Below are 15,492 nucleotides of genomic sequence, written 5' to 3'. Positions count from 1 at the left end.
CACCGACACAAATCCACAGCAGGCAATTCTGTGAAACTCTGCAGTGGACAACCACAATTCACCATCCAGATTTGTTTTTGTTAACAGTGTACCATTGTTAGATGAACTATAAATTGCTTGATAGTGTGTTTAGAAACATAATACAAGGAGTCTTGTGTATTTTTTTTTGCAAATTGTCCATTTTAGTACATTCTGTCCATTTTTCCTCTGCTCTACTGACATTCCTTCTTCCTCTAATAGGCATCATATAAATAGACCTAAAAGTTAACTTGAAGTTTTTTATCCAGTCTTGGAATTCATGCTTAGCAACAGGTTTCCCAGTTTGAAGGACCCCGCCAGTGGAAAAAGCCCCTCCTTTTATCATCCATATGATAGAATCCTTTAGCACACAGACTTTAAATACTACACAATCTATAGAAAGGCACACACACAGAAATGTGCTCTAAAATCTGGTTCTAAAAAAAAAAAACACTAGTTACATAAAACCTGTAGCTACCTCAGAATGCTTGTCCAGCAAATTCAAATGTTTTTGTCCCCAGAAGAAACGTATTTGCAAAACAAATTTGGTCATAAAAACAAACACAAACAAATTGTCTGGAGGATGGTTGTGTATCCTGCAGCACCAGAGCCACGTGTGGCTCTTTAACGACTCCATGATGACTCGTAATAACTTTAACCAAAATCACATAGAAATGAGCCAAGATTTGTATGTGTATTTTCTCACTCCTATCAACATTTCTAACGATTATCTAGATTTTGAAGCTTTTGACAAAAGTCAGAGCAAAACTAACTAACTTTCTGATTTGGTTTGACTGAGAACATGAGCAGCAAAAAGAAATTCCTTATGCATCATGTTAAAGACTCATCACACTCACATTATAATGGTCTTCTTTGGTAGTTTAGTCTCCTGTTCGGTAACTAAAACAAAAACAGAATTATAAAAATACATTTAAATGACAAAAAAAAAAAAAAAAAAATATATATATATATATATATAATGCAATAACTTGCATAAAATAATCACATATTAAAAATAAATACTAACTCTTGTTGTTAGACTTATTCAGAGAAATCCAAACACTGAAACTGTTAAACTAAAAGGCAGATAGAAAAGTCCTACCTTCGATGGTGATGGCGTGCTCTCCACTGCGGGCCACAGCGGAAGGAACAACTAAATCTGCAGCACACTTGGCACTGCCCAGGCGGTTTGACAGCTGGCAACAGCAGGAATATATTTTTAGAGTCCTAAATATGACTTTCTACTGCTAATTGGTAGCAACTAGCTTCAAATCAATTCTTAGGTGTAAAAATGAAAATAGGATCACAATCAAATCTGCCCTTAGACACCCCCAATGACTCAGCAAACCTAAACAAGAAGTCAATGAAGCTGTAAATCCAGCAAAACCTCCTGGCAAAGCACTTAAAAGGACACAGTGACTTATTGTTATTGCAAAATAAATAGTTTTAATAAACTGCAACATTTTCTGCTTGTTATAATAGGTTTTATAATAAACTGAAGAGGGAAAATGTAACTACATTTATTTGAAATACAATTATGCAATTTTCAACTATCCAGAAAAAACAAGACAGAGCTAAACATAAGAACAGAAGCGATGTCGTCTGATTTTACCTCACACTCATAGTGTCCCAGGTCTCTCTCAGTCAGATTTTTAATAACCAGAACCAGAACCCCACTACGGACCTCGCTGTAGGTCTGATACTTCTCCTGGTCAGTCAATAGTCGGCCATCTTTGAACCACCTTTAACAAGTACAGAAAGAAAGATAAATATGTTAAATTCAGACATATTAAGACACTCAAGCTTCTTCACATGTTGCCACATTACAACAACAAACTTCAATGTCTTTCAATGTTGTGATAAAACAACACAAAGTAGCACAAAAGTGTGAAGTATAAAGAAAATGATAAATACAGGTAGTATTAAAAAAATTTCAAACATAAAAATCTGAAAAGTTTGATGTGTTTCTAACTTCCCCTGTTACTCTGATGTCAGCCAACCACTGGAATTTAACATATATTTAGTGTGTAATTTAACATATAAATACCACTATTGTGTGGAGACCTCAGAGGTGTGTTATTGATTGTGAATAAACATCATAGTGAACGATGTAAAATTAAAAGCTCAAATATATGTCACAGTTTATAAATGTTCATTTGAAATAGTTGAAACATTTCCTTCCAAGTTAGAATTAGTTGAACGCTACTTTGGTTGACCTCTCATTTAGGTTTCTAATAAAATACAAGGAAGTGTGTGGTTATAATCCGACTAGATGTGATAAAGTAAAATGATTCCGAGTGCTTTTTGAAAGGAGCCACAAGTTTTAAAAGTCAAGAATGAGCAGCATTAGATGTACTTCAGACAGTCCTACCTTATTTTTGGGCTGGGGGCGCTTTGTATCACACAAGTGAACTGAGCGTCTTCACCAGCAACGAAGACAGCATTTCTCATTTTATTTACAAAGCGAGGAGGCACTGTGTCAAATACACAAACGGTACATGAGATGTTTAGGTGTTTGTGTCAAAAAATATACTTCATTTGCTTCCAATTAAGCAGCAAAATCTTGATAGACATAAGAGCAGTCCACAAAACACTTAAAACATGCTATTTTTAGCAGAAAGCAGAGGGCGCCAAATCCCTATTGACTGCACATTTACACAGGGCAGCTATATATTTTTAATCTGGTACTTGTGCAATATAAGATATTAGTGCCCTATCATATTTTGGGAAGGAGGAATAGGGGGTAGAAACATAATTGGTAATATGAAGGAATGGATGATAAAGTCTTCAACTTTGTATTCTCACTCACCTTGAACAGTGATTTTTCCAAGAGTACTTGCGTTTCCTGCTGGGCTTGTTGCAAAGCACATGTACTGGCCGGAATCATCTGCAGTCATGTTATCTAGGATCAGCGTGCAGGAGCCATCAGGGTCCTCAATGATGATGTGATGAGGATCTGCCTCTACTGTCCGTCCATCTAAAAACCAAGAGTTTAAATATTAACTGATTAAAAAAAAAGAAAAGTCATTCTAAAGATTATTTAATGCGTACAGTGTTTTGTAAAGCCAAGCAAATGAGCACAGATTATGTTGCAACTGTCTTACCTTTATACCAGGTGACTACAGGTTTAGGCACCCCAGTAACTTTGCAGGCGAGTTTAATTGTTTGACCCAACTCTGCTGTGCAGTTTGCCAAAATTTCTACAAAATCAGGTGAACCTGGAAGAATGTTTACATCATAAAAAGTTAACATTTAAAGCAACAGAGAAATAAGAACAAAGTTAAAGAGAATAAAAAAAAATGCTCTGACTCCATGCAGGCATGCTGTAGCGTTGCTGCAGCTCCCTGAGGTCTCGCAGCCAGGAGTTCTTGATGATGACCGTTCGGGCCTGTAAAGTGTATTTTCTCACAGAGTCCTCCCGTTCGTGCCAGATCTCAAAGGCCCGGTCGTCACCTTCCACCGTTTCGTTCACATCGATGTTATTCAGCTGCACCGAGATGAACAGTACAACAAGAATCATGCTGAGTCTGTGATGAAATATAAAACCGACAGGAAATTATTACTTACCTTCATCATGTTCTTAAAAACATATGCCTGCGTTTCAGTGTTGCTGTCTCTTTTGGGTTTGCAAATGATACAGTAGTTCCTAAAGAGGAAGACGTGGCGGTGGTGACCCCTAGAGGATGTTCTAATTCCGGGCGCTCCCTCCCACACTTGGAAAGGTCCCTTGAGCAAGGAAATAATAAGAAAAAATATGTAAAAAAAAAAAGAGAACAATCAAACACATAAAGCCACCACTGGCCTGTGTTGCATAGCTACTGATGAAGGTATTACCTGTCTGATTGGTTCTCCAAGAACTTCAAGGGTGGCAGGATAGTTCTCGATCAGAGAGACGTGGTGAGTGTTCTCTGAACGCTGAGGGAGTGCAGACACCATGGCGTACGCCTCTTCCAGGAGGCAGCAGTTCTGGCCGTTTCTTGCTTTGTTTCGGATGAGATCCTGCAGACAGCAGGCAAAGACATTTAGAAAGGCTGAATGATGATCAGATATCAAAATGGAAAATGATTTGCACATCTGAGTCACATCCTACATACCCATTTACAATATAAAGAAGGTATTAAACATAAAGGACTCTCTGTAGGCTGTTAAAACTGTCACCTTAAGGAAGGCCTTGTACTTCTGAATCCTCTCGAGGGGCTGCTGCAGGTAGGCATTTATGCTTCGAACTGGAGGATCCCCAGGGCCTGCAGTCACCTGCTCTTTCTCAGAGCACTGCTGTAAGAGTAAACAATTTATGACTTAATTTGAGCATTTTTCTGGGAAACAGTTTGGGTATTTTTGTGGCAGACCAACACAAAGTTGTATACAATTGTCAAGTGCAAGTAATAAATGTTTTTCAAAATTCCACACAAATAAAAAGCAGAAAATTGTGGCATGAAATTGCATTTGATTCTGGGTCAAGTCTACTCTATATCTCCAGAATAAGAATCAAACACGGAGAAGTGTTTTTCAGATTTTATGCTCTGAAACAAAAGTTTCTTTAGATCAAGACTTAAAAATCTGATTAGATTAATGATGACAGGAACACATTCATTGCATTGCTTGTTTTCGATGGACTGAGTTCTCCTTTTTTGTTTCCTTTATTATTTCATAAACTAACTCTGATATTAGATGGATTGGATTTCAATAAGGGACATCAGAGTAAAGCAGCTTGGATATAAAATTGATTTTTATTCCTAAAAAAAATGACAAACCACTTCATAATTGTGTGCCAATATATCCCATACGGTTGTAAAAAATATATCCCATGACGGTTGTAAAAAAGTCTAGGAGATTTGAATATTTTTCAAAGGCACTTTATTTATCTAGGAGTCACTTAAAAATAGGTACCTTAAAGAAACGATGGACAGCTTTGTCACTGACAGCAGATTCGGCTTGGCTCTGTCCTACAAGATACTGGAGGTAATGTTCAAATCCTTCCTTGCTTTTCAGGAAGCACATTGCTACATCATCATCTGTGTCACAGTCGTGCAACTTTGGAAGGAATGTCCTAGAAAAGAAAATGCGGGAGACGAGGTTCATGAATACAAAGCATTTATTTGATGCGGTTCTTGTTAAGGTCTAACAGATATTACTGGTAATTAAGATGTGGTCTTACTTGCTGTGGAAGGACTTGATGTCATCAACGTTTCTGAAGATGGTCTCTTTCTGGCTGCAGACGTCAGGTGGAGCATCCGGGCTGTCGGCGTGCTTCATGTGGTGAGAAGTGAAGAATTCCACCTCCTTGACAAACTCGGATTCTCCCTTTATCAGGTCCTGCATCAGCTGGCTGTTTGAATTAAATGTAATTTCGTCAGAGTGTCTTTAGTTTCACGGTTTTATAGTGACTTTAGATTGTGCTTCATTTACAATAACTTCCGCTTGTATTCTGCTTCAGAAACCTCTTCTACGCTTGTTTCTGGAAGATCTCCTGCATCCGCTGAGAGCTGGGACAAACATTTATAAATACGAAGTCATCAACAAGCTAAACTGCTGCAGAGAATAACAAGATAAAAAAAAAAATAATCCAAATATGTTGATCCGAAGACATACTTTAAGTTTTTTGTCCAAGTAGGCCGGTGACACCCAGCCTTGTCGTGATGGCGTTGTTTTGGTGGGTTTGGTCCGGACCAACCATTTAAGAGGATGAGCTGAGTCCAAGACCTCCACATACTGTCCCTCTTTGAGAGAGATGGAGTCTTTGCTTGCAAAGGTGGGATTGTAGTCCGCAGATGCCACATAAATGTCAAACATCTACAAAAACATGACAAGGCAGATGGACTCTCATCAGTGATGTAAATCAATAAAAATGACTTAGTTGCTCAATCTTATTTTTCTATTTTCATTCCAAGTTCAAACTTCTCCTATTGCAAATTAATACTTGCTTCAATCTTCTGCCTATTTGTTCCTGTTGTTAATGAAAACAATCTGATCTGTAATGTGTTGCAGAAAAGTCTTTTTTTCCTTTCAAGTTTTCGAAACATTTTCAATAAAATATTTACAGTGGCTGCTTGCTCACAGAACATTCCATTTTGAATGCTGTCATTTAAACTTCTCGAAGACAAATCGAAATTTGCAAAAATCAGCTTAGCAAAACCACAGATCAGATATTGTTGAAAAATTCTGATTGGTGCATCTTTAATTATTACTGCTGGTGTCAGATTAGTCATCGATGTGAATATATCTAATAACTTGTAGTCTGATTCTCAAAATGTAACTTTGTTTGAAGGTGGGTTCCCCCATTACTAATCGTGAAAATGAAATGTTTTTGTAAACTCCTCTAACACAACAAACAAAACAACTCAATTCCACAGCTTGTACCTCTCCTCTGGCATCTCCTTCATCTGACTCTGAGGAGGAATCTGCGATGAGGGAAGGTGGACGAGAGCGACCATGATGGGGAGATGGAGAAGGAGTTTTGGTCTCATCATCACTGTCCACACCTGGTACTCGCAGTGAAGCTTGAACGACAAGGTTAAGAAAGATGCTTGAAACAAAGGGGGAAATGTGCGCAGCATGTCCTCTCAGTGTTTTCTATTGTTTCAAAATTATTAAAGTTCTGTAGCAAAAGACATTTTGTCAAGGGAGTTGTATTATAAAGTCTTGTCTAAAACAGAATTTGTTGACTTTAACACTTGTGCCAGTTCTTAATACTTAGCTTAATAAGTTTAATAAAACTTGCAGTCAGTTCAACTTGGCAGTTTTACCAGTTACTCATTGTCAGAGTAGACGATGAGTAATTGGTTGTGATGATATTGTAGTGATAAGACCCCGGTGATGTTTTGAGAAATGACTACTTTGTTTAAGCTGAAATTCTGAAAAAGATCAGCAGGAAACAATTTCTACTTTTGCCAAACAATGCATTTCTGCTGCGTTAGTGGCAACATGCAGGTACATACATGCCTGTCAATGAGTTTGTACCCCAGCTGTAAGCTGACAGAGACAATAAATCTTGTTTGAATAGATGAAAGCATTTAGTAAGATTTCAGCTATGAAAGGTAAAGAAAAAAAATGAAGAAATCCATGTAGCAGCTGTGCTTTTGTTTGTGAGAAAAAAAAAAACTTCCTTAAATTCATCTAATGATATAAATATCTCTTAAAGAGAAAGAAAATTTGTCGCACAGTTGTGATGCTGATGCATTTGGTATACATACTGGCAGATTTGGGCCAAGATTTCATCCACTGGAGCACGTCGTGATTCTGTAAGCTGTCTGAATAACAAATTAATTATTGGGTGAACATTTAAATGGGGAAACTGATTAAAATAATGGGTGTTAAGAAAACGGGGTCTGTGTGAAGTTAAGAGAGTTGTTTTATGTGTTTAATAAAAAAACCAAAGCATGCAGTGAAACAGTAATAAAACACCTTTGTCAGGTTTGGTGTCAGTTCTAAATAATAATAAAGAAAAAAACACACATTTTAGTAGCTCATTAATATAACATTAAATTTCCACAAAATGTATGGATTGGCAGAGCAAAATGAGTGAAATCCACCAAACCTGACTGTAGGACTAAAGCGATTAGCAAGTAACAGCAGGAGGAGGAGAGGCATGCAAACATCAGATGGTGTTTTTCTATGCACAGAGAAAACTGGAACATTTTGCAGTTACATGATTTTCCTCCTGAATAATGTCTCAAGAAAAAAAAAAAAAAAAAGAAATCCAATTTTGAATAGCGCAGTAGATATTTTAGGAGTCATAGCACTCTGCCAACATTCCTCCTGGAAGCTTGTTGCATGCATAGTGACAATAAATTAAAATGCTGGTCTTGTGATAAAACAGCACACCACAATTTCATGAAAGGTGTACATGCAAGCTACGTCTACCTAATTACACATTCTGTTTTATTTTGTTGCTCACATTCTACACTAGCAGTGAAATTGTACTAGACACCACACAAACTAAAATTAAAAGTGAACATCCAAATACTTAATCAAAACTGCCTGGTGACAAATACTTACCTTGTGTGATCTTTGCTGAAACCATTTCGGTGATCTGAGAAGTGAGCTTCATGAGGAATTCCTCTGTGCCAACTTCACCTAAGTACGGCATTTTACCCTCTAATATATGGGTATGAACAAAAGTAAAAGAAAAAAAAAATTAATAAACAAACACCATGAATGCTGCAGTATTTTGTATTGCATGACAAAATGTAAAAACAATCAAGACGTATGGATACTTTTGCTTGACACTTTTTAATATGCAGTAAAAAAAAAGACAAACATTTGGTTAAAATACAAAATAAATCTTTGTATTTTATTGTATTTTTACCACTTCCTCTGCCAGCCTCTTCTTGTGGAGGACTAACTGTAATCCCGAGGATCCTAAAAATGAATCAAATTTTACATGTGCATCACATTTGTAGCACGATGAAATTAATTTGCATGTATATGTAAACTGCAGTACGTCTATTTATCGGCTTACTTACTCTGAAGCTGCAGTATTCTTCTTCAGGTGTGGTGCTGTCAAAAAGGAGAGCAGTATACACTTGTTTATAACTACAAAAACTTAGCAGACTTCAGCCAGGTCTGCTTGTTTTATTTATGCTGTGAAGATACCGCATATTCACAAGTCATTTTATTTTCATATAAAATGCAAAATACGAAATTTTCCTTACTGTCATCCACCTCAAGCTGAGCATTGCAGAGCGACTGCCCTGCTCTATTTGTAGCTATGCAGGTGTAGACGCCAGTATACTCTTTGTCTACGTCCATCAGTATGAGGCTATGTTGGCGACCAGAGCTGGCTATTTTGTATCCTTTAGTGTCAGGTTTAATCCACAAGACATCCTCTGATGATTTCTCCTTCAGCCAGGAGACCATGGGAGTAGGAGATCCTAATAGAGCATAAGTGGAGAACCTGCTAAAATCTGCAAGGAAGTTAAAGGGGGGAGGGTGTTTGAAGAAGTTTAAAAGGGGGATGTGAACTGACCTTCGACCTTGACAGAGAGAGTGATGCTTGCTCCTTGTTTCACCTTCCTATTGCTGAACCTCTCAATGAAGCGTGGAGGCACCAGCGGCTCCTTAGAATCTTTGTAAAAAAAATAATTTGTGCAAAGGAAGTTTAGAGATGCTCCTTGTTTACAGTCTAAATACCTGTTGCAATTTTATAGTATGAAAAGTAGTTTACCCTTTTTATCCTGTGGCATAATCTCCCCAGGACCTGTTCAAAATCCAAATGTTACAATGCGTGGTTAGATCTTGAGCTCAACGCCGAAGCTGTGTGCCTTACAGAAAATGGTGGATGTGCAGTTTAGGTCTATTTAGGTCTGTGCATACATACTCAGTACTATCAGCCGGGCGGAGGAATAAGCAGAACCGGCCGCATTGCTGATATAAGCAGAGTACTCTCCCATGTCCTCTCTCTTCACTTCCAGGATCTCCACAGCATGAAGATCTCTCTCTGCTAAAAGCTGAATCCTCTCTGACGGTCGGAGAGGCTGGCTATCTTTGAACCAGTACACTCTCGGTTTAGGAAACCCTAGAAGACAGAAATACGTAGAACGTGTTGCCCTCTTCATCCTCATTGATCTTATATTAAATTCATCCATTCAGTTCATTTATTCAGCCATCATCTTTGGAGAAACCTCTTTTATAAAACTTTGTGTCACTAAACACTTTAAACGAAAAACAGACTTCCCCACTCCCACTCCACTAAAAAATTCCTAAGGTTATATTTTAATAAACAAAATTGTTTATTGACAATTGTAAATTGTAATTTGACAGTTCAGGTTTATTGGTGGGCTCACCTTTTACTTTGAGTTGCAATTTAGCAATAGGCGAACCTGGACTGACATGAACATCGTGAAGTTCGTGCACAACCTGTGGAAGCTGATCGTCTTCACTTACGGATTCAAATGTTTCAGTTTCCCTACTGGAGGAAAGTATGCAGCGCAGTAACAAAAACTAGCATGAGAACTGAGAGGGTGAATGTCAAATATTCTAATTAATTTATCATAAAACACTTGTGCTTACCTGGACACATAACCTTTAGCACTGACATACGACGAGGTCTCAGTGGCATCTGCAGCAGTGTCATAATCTGAGCTGCACGACACTAATAGAGATGATAATATATCTTATTCAACAAAGTTTGTTGAAAAGGCATTCATTTTTTGGGGGAAAATTAAAATGTTTGCTTCATTTTCATATTCGTTTATTCACTTCTACTTACTGTCAACTCTAAGTTCAGCTTTAGTGGCGGCAATTCCACTGCTGTTTTCGGCTGTGCAGCGATAAACGCCCATGTCAGTGGGCAAGACGGAGGTGATGATGAGCTGGTGGCAGCCCTCTTGGTCCTCATTGATCATGTAATGATCATTTTCCTCCAGCAGCTTGCCATCCTTATACCAGCGAACAGTGGGAGGGGGCTTGCCAATCACAACGCAGTCAAAGCTGACTGGATAGCCGTCAGGAACATCCTGACTCTGTAGCTCCGTCAGGAATACTGGAGCAGCTGGGCAACAAGAACAACTGGATCAATAAATGAAAGAACACGGACTCCGAGGCTGAAAATATGCTTGGCATAATTATCAACTTTAAGTATTCTTTTTTTTTCTACATTTTGTCATTTAACAACTACCAACCTCCATGTTCAAATTTTTTATCTAAAACATAAACACCCAGTAGCACATATATCAGATGTGGAAGAAGAACTTTACATAGTTTGTCTCACTGTAAAAAATAGGACGCTGAAAAATGGCAAATTTGAATGTGAAATTGTTCAAGAAGTGTGAATTCCACAGTCGTAACCGTAATGCTTACCTGGAGCTCCAGTCAATAAAGCAGGAGGCTGTCGATCCTGTGTTGGGGTCTGTGTGCCATCCTGAATGTAGCCCATCTTTCTAATTCGCAGCTCTACTTTGTGAGTCCCCGCTGCTACGATGGCGGTTTCTACGGGTACGCCGTGGACCGTGAACATCTCCTGGAATCTTTTAGAGGCGATCTCAGCCTCTGATTGGGAATCAAAGCGAATGTAGATGTAATTTTCATCCTCCCGGTAAGAGTGAGGATCTGGGGCACGCAAGTCGCCCTCGTCTGCGCTGATAAATGGTTCCTCCTCAACGTCGGGTGGGAGTCGTGTGCGAAGAAGGCGCCTCAGGCGTCTGCTCGCCTGTCTCAGCGACTCATCCATCTCACTACCGGAAGAGCTCTCGGGTTCACTGTCGGCACTGTAACCTATTGTCAGAGGTCGTCGGCCTGACGACTCCCTCACCGTTCCCACTGTCACCTTAGCGCTGTGAGACGTCACTCCAAACTTGTTGGTGACCTCACAGGTGTAAACCCCAGTGTCTTTTGTGGTGATGGCAGTAATGACCAGAGCGCAGGTGCCGTCATTGTAGATATCAATATGATGATGTTTGCCGTCCATCAGCGGTTCACCGTCCTTCAGCCAGCGCACCTTTTCTGGTTTACCTTCTGACACACATTCGAGATGTATGGTGTCATTAGGTTCTTTGGTTTGGTCTTTAAAGACCTCCTTAAAGATGGGACGCATGTCCTTGCGAGCCTTGTAACCCTTAAAAGCAGCTTGAATCTTGATGGCAGCATCTGTCAGCTCGGGCTCCTCCTCTTTTGTAATCTCCATGATACTGGTCTCCTGAGTAGACAGGTGCTTTTCATCTGTTTTTTGGATTATTGTTGTTTTTGCTTCAGTCTGCTGCACTGTTTTCTGCTCTACCATTTGGAAATGAGCAAAGAACTTCTCTGCTGTCAGAGTCTCTGCCTCACTGGTTGCTGTTGCTTCAGTCTTGCTGCTCTTTTTCAGGTAAGACACAAGTGAAGAGCCGCCAGTGACAGTCTCATTCTCGGAGCTGATGGACTGAACGGATTCTGTCTGTTTCTTGGACACAACGACCTGCTCTTTCTCCGCTCCTGTGACTTCTACTTTTTCTGATGACACAGACTCTTTCTGCTGTTTTTTGCCGCCTTTGCTACTGTCTTCAGGCTGCTCTGAGATGGAGTCCAGAGTGGGCTCTCTGCTCATGCGACGTTTCTTTGCTGATGCATCCCACAGATCATGGAGTTCCCCTTCCTCAGCAGAGTCTGGAGGTAGACTCGGCTGTTCCATTACTTTTATCTGTTTTACATCTGAAGAAATGACCACAATATGGTTAAAGTTAGAGTACAGCAACATTTGATTTATTGGTTAAAATGATCTTATCCTCAATATCTTGTTTGTTATAATGACAACATAACAGTGTATTTTAGAGATTACAGCATAAATCTTCATGCCATGCAAAACAGTTATTTAGAAGCAATAAGCAAATAGCTATGTTTATTAATTGAGTGTGTAGTAATATTTTAGCCAAATGTATTTGTCTACTCACCAAGCTGCACTGTCAGAGGGAGCTCAACGGGCTCTCCAGGGCCAGCTTTGTTAATTGCTGCCACTCTGAACCTGTAGCCACTCCCAGGCACCAGTTTTTCCACAGCAAATTCTGTGTTGCAAACAGGCTCAGAATGACTTGGAAGCCAGAGGGCGCTGTCTACAAGTCGCATCTCCACTCTGTAGCCAATGATGGGACTCCCTCCATCGTGAAGAGGAGTAAACCAGGAGAGAGTGACAGACTCTGTGGTTTTACGGAGGACTTCTGGATCCTCTGGGGGGTCAGGTACAGCTGTTGGAGTGATACACAAAAGGTTGAAAACACACACAATCCCTTCCCCCCCAAAAAAACTACAGATTAATTGTCTCTTGTTTATTAAAGTCTTACTGATGATGGTAAGCTTGGCCAAAGAAAGTGCATCCCTAGCTGCAAAGGTAATTTCTTGTTGGGGCATGAGTGGGGCCTGCCTCAGGACAAGACGATAAGAACTGCCGTCAACCCTCATAGCCCAGAGGTCGCTGGGTTTTAGTTCAACTCCATTAGCGTACCACGTCACATCTGCTGCAGGAACAGGCTCAGTAAGCTTAACACAAAACTCAGCCTTCTCTCCTACAGCGGCCACTTTGTCCTCCAAACCCTGCACGATCTCCAGTTTCCAGCCTTAAAACAGAAATAAAAACACAAAGTTATGCTGAAAATCTTGGTGATTAAAGCTTACAATGCAGACAGTTTTATTCATGTAAAATTATTCACACATAGTACATGTATTATTTATGTAAAAATTAGTTTTGCAGACTCAATTCCATAGTTGTAAGTTCTCTAATTGATTCAGGAATGATGGAAGGAAAGAAGGAATAAACAAAGGAAAGAACGAAGGAACCATAAGTATCGAAAGACAGAGGAAAGACACCATGAGGAAAATAAGTAATGGCACAAGGGAAAAAAAGATCGAATGACATTAATATAGTAAGACAGAAGGTAAAAAAGAAGAAGGATAAAGAATGGATATATATGCCATTCTATACATTTTGTAAAACACTGAAATTAAATTGCAGACTTTTTCAGCCTGTTTAGAGATCCACAATTTAAGCAAATAGGAAGGCTCACCTTTGACAGTGAGCTGGGCAGAACTGGAAGCTGTTCCGGCTTTAAATGTTACTGTGCAACTGTCTTTGTCGTGCAGATCTTTCAGGAGCAGCAGATGACGTCGACCACTTTCAAAAGACACAATCTCTGCTTTAGGTGATTCCTTTACTGGTTTTCCATCAAGAAGCCAGTGACAGTCTTTGCTCTCAGGGCGAGAAAGGGCACACTCGAACAACGCTTCGCCCCCATCAAATGTTTCCACGTTTTCCAGGCCTTGGACAATGTTAATGGGTTTCCCTAGAGAAGTGGAAAGACAAAAATATAACATTAATAAAAGAAGACTCCTAAAATATATTTTTAACCAAAAATGCTGTAAAATTTAGATACATAAAGCTTTTGTTGAAAAGGGAATACATTTTGTAAAAGCGGCAAAAGATTTGCTTAGGAGTTCGACCAAAACGAGGAGATTTTTTTAAAGGCTGTTGCCTTTTCTATGTGGACGGAAGCTCACCTTCCACATGAAGTGAAGCGACCACAGAGGTACCCTCTGCCTCACAGGAATATGTTCCCATGTCGGCACCGGAAACACGGTTAATGTACAAGCGAGCAACAGTCCAGTCCTGCTCCACTACCACCCTTCGGCCATCAGGCTGCAAAAGCTGCCCATCTTTCCTCCACTGAGCTTTGACTGGCCTGGAGAACTGGCAGATGAACTCAGCCGGTTGGTTTTCAACCACCCAAAGGTCCTCCATATCGTTCACCACCTCAACCGTGGGATCTGTGGTCAGGGTGAGGGGTTTTGTGGGGAGTTGAAGGGAGGTGATATTGTCAGGACTTAGTCATGAATAATATGACTGGGGCATGCCAAATGATGTAAGGGCTTTGTAATCCCCCAAACAAGTTCTTATGTTATTATATTTTATAAGATTTTTTGGTTTTGCTTTTGTTCCACTAATGGACTTAAATAAATATGCTTTTTTATACAGATGGGGATTAAAAAGTCCAACAGTGCTGGCAGCAGATAAAAGAGAAAGGGGGTCACAAATGGACAGAGTGCCAATGCTGAACTCATGGGAGTTGCAGGAGAGTTAGAGGTTTTAGTGTTAGGACAGGGTATGTGAATGAGAGCATCTAGCCAGTCTGGATGGGTGGAGCAGCACTTTTTTGCTCTGTTCTCACCTGAAGTTCAAAATGTAATTCAAGCATACCACATTAAGAAGTAATTTGCTGGATCTAAACATCAAACAGGTATCACTCACTGTTTAGAAATTCATAGAGTTTGGGCTGCACCACTTACTACAGAAAACAGTAAGACAGAAAACAACTGGAATCCCCGCTGGATTCCAGTTGTTTATTTTTGCATACCAATCAGATTATTACTCTAAAAACTTTTCATCCACTATTTTACAACAAAATTGTTAGTAGTAAAGAGATTCCTTCTAAGGAAGAAATAACCTTAGATTAATTAGCAACTAAATAAAGATATCAGTGCAACAAGTAAATTACAATCACCTTTGTGAATAATATTGACTTCTCATGAGAGGATAGCTAGAAGAAAATATTTCCAATACACCGTTCTTACACCACTTAAAGTTCTTAAATGGTAATTCAAATTAGCTGAACATGAAATTGGCAGCTCAAAGCTTTACAAAGACTGGAGATCAAAAATTGGCCATAACATTCTGATCATGTCTGGATGAAATACGTTTGACTCAATCAAATCGATTTTGCATTTTTTAATTAATACAAATGTGTGGCACTGGTGGGTGATTAAAGGAAATAATGTAGTTGTATTCTGAAAAATCATATTCACAATCGTGATTATCAGTTTGTCATTTCAGCAGCCCAAAATACATCACTTATCCAAAACAAAATACAAATGTAAAGCAAAAGTTTATTTGCAATATGGTTTTTCAGGACGTATCGAATAGCTGTGGAAGTACTCTGAACAGTATTTTTTTTTCACCTCTGGTGTGGTGCTGCACCCAGTTCTATGCTTTGGTAATATCAAACCATACAGCAT

At 39.3% G+C, this 15,492-nt stretch overlaps 1 protein-coding gene across 15 annotated transcripts in view; it reads right to left on the bottom strand.

The window, feature by feature from the left end:
* obscnb (obscurin, cytoskeletal calmodulin and titin-interacting RhoGEF b) overlaps nucleotides 1-15,492 on the bottom strand; it is a 55,018-nt gene that overhangs the window by 2,781 nt on the left and 36,745 nt on the right. For 10 of the 15 annotated variants that reach the window (XM_081598573.1, XM_081598570.1, XM_081598578.1 and 7 more), the window contains 31 exons: nucleotides 13,981-14,247; nucleotides 13,491-13,766; nucleotides 12,771-13,043; nucleotides 12,384-12,674; nucleotides 10,819-12,144; nucleotides 10,229-10,510; nucleotides 10,030-10,111; nucleotides 9,804-9,928; nucleotides 9,338-9,535; nucleotides 9,185-9,217; nucleotides 8,987-9,085; nucleotides 8,673-8,891; nucleotides 8,484-8,517; nucleotides 8,327-8,379; nucleotides 8,017-8,115; nucleotides 7,212-7,268; nucleotides 6,379-6,518; nucleotides 5,611-5,811; nucleotides 5,428-5,504; nucleotides 5,177-5,347; nucleotides 4,909-5,068; nucleotides 4,177-4,293; nucleotides 3,853-4,017; nucleotides 3,586-3,744; nucleotides 3,328-3,505; nucleotides 3,123-3,236; nucleotides 2,828-2,995; nucleotides 2,390-2,492; nucleotides 1,631-1,760; nucleotides 1,121-1,214; nucleotides 876-918 (listed from right to left, as the gene is read on the bottom strand). In XM_081598573.1, coding sequence (XP_081454699.1) covers nucleotides 876-918; nucleotides 1,121-1,214; nucleotides 1,631-1,760; nucleotides 2,390-2,492; nucleotides 2,828-2,995; nucleotides 3,123-3,236; nucleotides 3,328-3,505; nucleotides 3,586-3,744; nucleotides 3,853-4,017; nucleotides 4,177-4,293; nucleotides 4,909-5,068; nucleotides 5,177-5,347; nucleotides 5,428-5,504; nucleotides 5,611-5,811; nucleotides 6,379-6,518; nucleotides 7,212-7,268; nucleotides 8,017-8,115; nucleotides 8,327-8,379; nucleotides 8,484-8,517; nucleotides 8,673-8,891; nucleotides 8,987-9,085; nucleotides 9,185-9,217; nucleotides 9,338-9,535; nucleotides 9,804-9,928; nucleotides 10,030-10,111; nucleotides 10,229-10,510; nucleotides 10,819-12,144; nucleotides 12,384-12,674; nucleotides 12,771-13,043; nucleotides 13,491-13,766; nucleotides 13,981-14,247 — 5,734 coding nt within the window. The remainder of the gene's footprint in view (nucleotides 1-875; nucleotides 919-1,120; nucleotides 1,215-1,630; nucleotides 1,761-2,389; nucleotides 2,493-2,827; nucleotides 2,996-3,122; nucleotides 3,237-3,327; nucleotides 3,506-3,585; nucleotides 3,745-3,852; nucleotides 4,018-4,176; nucleotides 4,294-4,908; nucleotides 5,069-5,176; nucleotides 5,348-5,427; nucleotides 5,505-5,610; nucleotides 5,812-6,378; nucleotides 6,519-7,211; nucleotides 7,269-8,016; nucleotides 8,116-8,326; nucleotides 8,380-8,483; nucleotides 8,518-8,672; nucleotides 8,892-8,986; nucleotides 9,086-9,184; nucleotides 9,218-9,337; nucleotides 9,536-9,803; nucleotides 9,929-10,029; nucleotides 10,112-10,228; nucleotides 10,511-10,818; nucleotides 12,145-12,383; nucleotides 12,675-12,770; nucleotides 13,044-13,490; nucleotides 13,767-13,980; nucleotides 14,248-15,492) is intronic. The other 5 variants (XM_081598574.1, XM_081598579.1, XM_081598584.1 and 2 more) reach the window with 3 other exon arrangements.

The sequence above is a fragment of the Poecilia reticulata genome, chromosome 17 (genome assembly GCF_904066995.2).
Source record: "Poecilia reticulata chromosome 17, P_reticulata-male-v2, whole genome shotgun sequence".
NCBI lineage: Eukaryota > Metazoa > Chordata > Actinopteri > Cyprinodontiformes > Poeciliidae > Poecilia > Poecilia reticulata.
Note: the sequence above shows the minus strand (reverse complement) of the source record. Positions and strands in the feature narration are given on the sequence as shown.